At 58.1% G+C, this 6,565-nt stretch overlaps 1 protein-coding gene across 1 annotated transcript in view; it reads left to right on the top strand.

Moving 5' to 3' along the window:
• Nucleotides 1–6,565, top strand: part of GALNT2 (polypeptide N-acetylgalactosaminyltransferase 2) — a gene marked incomplete at its 5' end in the record, with an annotated part of 99,837 nt that overhangs the window by 19,903 nt on the left and 73,369 nt on the right. The window contains 1 exon segment of the mRNA XM_014586829.2: nt 5,882–6,035. Coding sequence (XP_014442315.1) covers nt 5,882–6,035 — 154 coding nt within the window.

The following is a 6,565-nucleotide window of genomic DNA, read 5'->3' as shown; positions in this document are numbered from 1 at the left end:
CGTGGGGGGGGGGGGGGGGCCGCCCTGCCGAGATGAGTGGCAGGTGGTGAGAATGGCAGGGCCCCTCCGTCCCCACCAGGTTTCCGTCCTGTCTGGCTGACGTCGACCCCCAGACTGAGTGGGGCACAGCAAACACAGTTGGGTCTGAGATCTGGAGGAGCCAGCAAGGTGCATCTGTGGGGGCTTCTGTGTTCAGCAGCAAGTTGATGCGGGTGTCTGGATTCTAGCCGGGGCATGGTGGTTATTAGGCACGTGTCCACATTCCAGTAAGGGGTCTGCAGAAAAGCTGTCGAGAAGCCAGAAGGAGCCCGGGTGAGGAGGCAAGAGCAGGGCACCGTGGGAGAGGCTGCAGCTGGGGACCCCAGGAGGCTTGGGAAGGGGGGGTCCTTGGCGAGAGGCAGAAACACATTGCAGCCCTGTCTGCAGCCCTGCCTGGCCGGAGGATCTGGCCTAGTACGAGGTCACCTGAGCACTGGGGACGGGAGTTAGGGCTCCACCATAGCAGCAGAAATGTGGTCCTGACCATGAGAGGCTGGGCCCGCTCGGGCTGGCGCCAGGCCCCGCCATGGCCTCTTGTGGAGGAGTGGAGGTGCTGGCTGGTACAGGGGCCACACGCACAGGAGGCGGGAGGTCCCTTAACTTGGGTTCAGGGTTCGGGCTGGCTGGCTCGGAGATGAAATGGCATGTCGTAGGGGACACGCCTCAGACACGTCCGAACTTTGTGTGCTCCTGTAATGTAGGGACTAGGGTTTGAGCACTGGGGCAGAGAGAGACAGCGAGCGAGCTGTCGGTGAGGTGTGATCACTCTGTGGTCCTTTTCCCGCCTTGTCTGTGACCGCAGGGTCCCAGCACACGACATGCACACGTGCCCAGTGTGTTTTCAAAGCCGACCAGGGCCAGGGCTCGAACCAGCTGGCCATATGGAACCTGGCTCCCATGCCTAGGGCTTAACCGCTGTGCTCCAAGGCAGCCCGACAGCCCTTCCCGAGCAGGAGCGTGGGGTGACCACAGCGAGGCAGGGGTGACTGTGCCTGTGGAAGGTAGGCAGTCTCTCCAGAGGCCCTAGCGTAGTGGTTATTTCTGCACGACGACTCGGAGGAGGGATTCGTGATTTCACCCAGGCTAGAGGGTCGGTCGTCCAGGAGCCAAGCCCGTGATGGCCTGTGCCTTTGGGCCTGTCCTCAGGTGCGTGGTTTCCGCCGCCCCTGCTTGTGTTCTCCAAATGCGGGGCCGGGCACCGTCAGCCAGCTGTGAGCCCTCAGTGTCCCTGAAGCTTTGACGATAGAGGTTAGTGATTTTCTCACCACCGTGGGAGGTAGATGCAGAGGGCTGACAAGCCTCACCAGCTAGCACCATTTCAAAACGGGACAGAAGGGGGACAGTGGATGGTGTAATGGTTACATCTCTGGACTCCTTACATTGTCGACCGCAGTTTGAGTCTCGGACACAATGGCTTAAAGCTCATGCCAGGCATGTGCACGCATGCCCAAGATCCCGAGAGAAGGGATTGCAGTGTGGCCATGCCACTGGGGGAGGAGGTCATTTCTTGCTGTCTTATCTGTCTGTCTCTATGGTGAGCCCAAGTGCCCTATAGCAAAAATCTCTCTTAAAAAAGAAAAAAAATGACTAGAAGGAATGAGGTGTGGCCGTTGCTGTGACAGGAACAGCTCCAGCGTGGCCATACCTGGGCGCAGTGGAAGGCCAGGGCTGGCGCGAAGCTGTGGGACAGCCCCTGCACCTGCTGAGCTGCTCGCCCATCGGCCACTGGTTAGCAAGCCAGCCCGAATCCTGAACCCAAGTCCGCCGAACCCAACCTCCCGCCTCCTTGAATCCCAGGGCGACCACTGGTTAGCAAGCGTTTGCAGACCTTGCACCCAGGACACGCAGGACACACAGGTGCTGTGGGGGAGAGACGGCGGCAGACGGGGGCTGGGTCTGGGCTGTGAGGACCTCGGGCCCCATAGGCTGCGGAAGAAAGCCAGAGCATATGAGGAATGGTGAGGCCGCATGCAAGTCTCCAGCCCAGGAAAGGGAGCGCCCTGTGGGCCCCTCGGAGGGTGGACATGGCCTTAGATGCAGGGAGGGCTTAGATTGGCCGTGTGCGGCAACAGGAAGGGACAGGGACCCTGGGGCTGCCTAGGGCCTGCTGGGTGGCGGGGTGGGATGCCCTGGGCCAGCTCGGCGCGAGGTTGCAGGAGGCGGCTGGGCCCGTGTGCAGAAGTACCGCCTCCAGCCTCGATCGCACCAGAGGCCACCTCGCCGGCCGGATTGCGTCCTTCCTCCAGCTTCAGAGAGCACGTGTAAGAGAAGTCGGTCTGCTGGAAATACCGAATCTTCTGGAAATATGTTCCTCAGATTTTCATAGCCGTTTCCACAGCCCCTCCTGGGGTAATGCCCTCTTCCTCCTCATGTCACTCAAATCTCTTTCCTCATGGTTTTAAATACACTTTGTTTTCCGGCCACCTTTGGTGGTGCAGCCAGTCCTCCGTCCTTGTGGACAGCTTACATATCCGAGGTATTTCCCACCAGCTGCTTCCGCGTTGCCACGTCCTTTCAGTACATTACCAAAACGCTTTCATTTCTAAAACGCTTTCTCAAGATGTCAAAGAGCTGGTTGATGAACAAGACAACTGTGAATGTCGTTTCTTAAGATGTCATTGTCACCAGACGAGTCACCTATGACTGGCCAGTGTCATCCCACCTGTCTCCCAGTCCCAGGGTGTCCAGCTCTCCGCCCGCCGCGTCCCCGTCTGCGTGGCACTGGCCTGGTGCCTGTGTCGCTCCGAGAACCTTCTCTCTGTCTCCCCGCCTCTGGCTCCTGGGGCGTCTCTGACCCGCGCAGTTCTGTGACAGTCTTAAACTAGTGCTTTTTAAATTACAGGGTGCCACCTTAATTAGACGGTGAGGCCCATTTCCTGAGCCATACCCACGTAAGAACAGAACTCTGTCTGCGCAGGTGCGTGCCGTGCTGTGAGGCCCTCGTGTCAGGCCTGTGTGTGTGTCTTCATGTGGCATCTGGGTCCTAACACAGGACGTGTCACCGTCCGAGTTCTGGGGACCTCGCAGTGTTTGGACACACTGCTGAGCCTTCATGAAAGAAATTCTCTGTAATCGGTCTGCAGTGACAAGACTTTGTGCCTTGAGGAGGTTGGCTGCCACAGGCAAGCCCGGGCCCTCTAGGGTCCTGTTGAGGCTGTTGCCGTGCCAGAGGAAGGGCCCTCGGGTACCTCCAGGTGGACTCACTCTGTCTTTGGGTGTGGGAAGAAGACGCTTTTTCTGTGAAGTCACAAAGGGTTTCTCCGAGTTTACTCCTGCTCATTATTCCGATCTCAGCTCAGATACTCCTTCCACAGGGAAGCCTTCCCTGATTGCCCCAGTCCAGAATAAGTTCCCATATTAGATGTTTCCAGAGAACTACATTTCCTGCCATTGGAGCTCTTAGGTCAGTGTGAATGACGCATTCGCGGGTACAAGCCCTTGATTATTGTCCGTGTGTCCCCACCTCCCAGAACTGAACTCCAGAAGGGCGGACATCATGCCCAGCACGTAGGCACCACCTCGTTGAACACCAGCACCCCACCTCCCAGAACTGAACTCCAGAAGGGCAGACATGCCCAGCACGTAGGCACCACCTAGTTGAACACCAGCGGCCTGGGTCTGAGTCAGCCCCACAGCTTAGACCTTGCAAGACCTTCCCGTGTAATCTTGTCTTATTCGGGGAAGGGAAGGAGGTTTGTGAGCATAGATCCGTGCAGGTGAGGGGGGTTGAAGTGCCAGGATTTCAGCGTAGCCACTGCTGTGTCCCAAAGCCACTGGTCCCCTCCCACAGACCCACAGCAGCTGGAGCCCTCAGACCTGACTGCCCCGTGTTCCAGGTGCTAAGCCGGTGAGGCCTATGCAGAATTCCGCACGGCGAGCCTCTCTCGGGCGAGGGCCGCTTCCCCACCTCACCTCCCCCGACCTGCAGAGGGCGCCCTCATGGCTCCCTGTTCCGGAGTGCAGCGTTCTGGAGCAGGGAGCAGCATTGAAGCCATTACGAGCTGTTACTATGAAAGCAGCTCCTTCGAGTTCTGTCACGGCCGCTGCCGGCCCAGATCCTAGTAAAGCTTCAAAGCCTGTTTCGTATTCCTCTGTGAGGGGGACTCGGTGTGAGGAGGTGGCTGCACAGGTGGGTGTTTTCCTCTCATCTCGGGAAACGTGAGTAAAGATGGAGAAGGGGAGAGAGTGGAGGATCGGCCTGGAAAACATGTTTTCAAGAAAATGTTTGGAACCGTTTAATTTGAGACAGAAGAAAATGTGACTCTCCGGCCAGCTCCCACTGCCAGAGAGTCATCAGGGCTCAGCACTGCTTTCCTGAGAGCTGGCCCTCCGTGACCCGGCCACCATCTCCACGGCAACCAGCTGTGATGAGATGCAGGTTTTGACCTTGAAGGACGATTGCTAAAAGAAGCAGATGAGCTTTTAGATAGAGAATTTACACTGCAGCCTTGAGCAAATCACGGGTCACCGAGCCTCGGTCTCCTCGTCTCTGGAATGGAGAAGGGAACCTGGTGTTCTTCCGACTGTCAGGAGACTCGTGGGGACAGGTACTCGCTGTGGTAACCGTGTCATCCACGTGAACAGCCCCAGAGGGCCACGCCGCAGAGCTGCATCACCCGTGCTTGCCCACCCCATGTACGCCCTTCCTAGTCACACTGGCCACCCGGCTGGTTCTGAGCGGGCATGCCTGGCCACCTGGACCTTCCTGAGAGCCACGTGGCCTCCCCCGCCTCTGTGTGGGTATCCAAGTCTTCCCGGCCACCCGTGTCAGGCAGCAACCCTGCGACTCGCGGCCCCCAGCAGCCCTAGGTCTCACGAACCGCAGGACCCCTCGGAAGTCAGGAGCTTCATGAGGGCAGGGCCTTGCTAGCTTTTTTTCTTCTGTTATATCCAGAAAACTGGGAGCTGGCGGGCCATTAAATCCTCCCGACAGTCCTTGTTGTGTAGTTAGCAGGAACGTCATTTAGGGGAGGTGGACAGTACTGGGACCCAGCCCGGCCCCACCCACCTTTCTCCCGTAGTGTCAGCCCCTGCCTGGGCTGTGTCGATGGCCTTGCGTTGTCACCTTCAGGCTCACCCAGGCTGACCCTCCCTGCAGTGCCCCCTAGGCTCCATCTGCCGGCCGCACAGCCCCTACCGCAGACCCCAGAACGCTCCTGCCCGGGGCTGTGTTCTTAGAGACTTTTGTGCTTGGTGACTGAGACCAGCAGCAGTTATCAGTGGGTGGGATCCGGCCATGTGCCAGTGGGCCAGTGTCTCCATGGAGACACGTGTAAGTGACGGCCAGGTCCTGGGCATGGTTGCCAGGGCACCTCTGAGGGCCGCACCGATCACTTTCAACCCCCGTGGTGTCAGCCATGGTCACCATCACAGTGAAAGTTCACCAAGGAGGCTCAGTGAGGGGTGCTTCCATATCCTGTTCTTGGGGGGACATCATTTTGTACAGACGTGTGTGTGTGTGTGTGTGTGTGTGTGTGTGTGACCTGATGCTACGTGGCGGCACCCCATGTTTAATCTACAGGTTATTTTTCACGCCCTCCCGAGAATCTGTTTAACATCACATAGCCTGGGAAGGTGGGATGAGCAGAATCATGGACGGCACGGTGCTGGCAGACACCTGCTTTAGCATGCTTCGTGCACCGACACCCACACTCAGCTTCATCGACCACCACGCGAACTGGACAGTCGGCAGCTCTCAGACTCGTAGATGGGCCGGCGCTGCTCAGCTGTCTGCAGCCGTCTGGAAGCCCGGACACGGACGCTGTCTGAACGAGCCCTCGCCCAGCCTGTGGGGAGCTCCCGGCCCACATCCTCACCTTGTTCTCTCTGCTCTGCTCCTCAGGGAAGGTGCGGTGGCCAGACTTTAACCAGGAGGCCTACGTGGGCGGGACGATGGTGCGCTCCGGGCAGGACCCCTATGCCCGCAACAAATTCAACCAGGTGGAGAGCGACAAGCTGCGAATGGACAGAGCCGTCCCCGACACCCGGCACGACCAGTGAGTACCCACAGCTACGTCCGCTCTCGCAGTACTGGTGATGCTCGGCTCTTCCTGTTAACTCCGGGAAACCGAACCTGTGTTGTACCTTTAAGGTGTAAAACTAGGAGAAAAAGGGTGTGTGACAGTGGAACTTCGCCGGTGGGAAGCAGAGGGAGCGTCTGCGTCGGGGTCAGGTCTTCCTGGTGCCTGTGGCCGAGGGTCTCTGGCCAGAGCACAGGAGTCCAAGGTCATGTGACTGGTTTCACGCTGACTCCAGGACTCAAGCCATGGTGGGCCACGTGGGAGTTCAGTGCCTTAAACACTACACCACTTGCAGACTCCTCAGATACTTTTCTGGTCTGTGCTGAACCCAGTCGCTTAGTTTTAAGATCCATTCACAAAAGCGAAATTTTACACAGGTTGCTTACACCATGGGAAGAAGAAAATCTAAATTTACTTGTCAGGAGAGCTGTGGTCAGAGATGTGTTCTGTGTTGGAGACTGCAAAGGGGAAAGTACTCGCCCGCAGGGTGCTGCTAAATCAGCAGG

This window comes from Tupaia chinensis, unplaced genomic scaffold, assembly GCF_000334495.1.
Source record: "Tupaia chinensis unplaced genomic scaffold, TupChi_1.0 Scaffold000161_3, whole genome shotgun sequence".
Classification (NCBI taxonomy): domain Eukaryota; kingdom Metazoa; phylum Chordata; class Mammalia; order Scandentia; family Tupaiidae; genus Tupaia; species Tupaia belangeri.
This window is presented reverse-complemented; position numbering and strand designations above follow the sequence as displayed.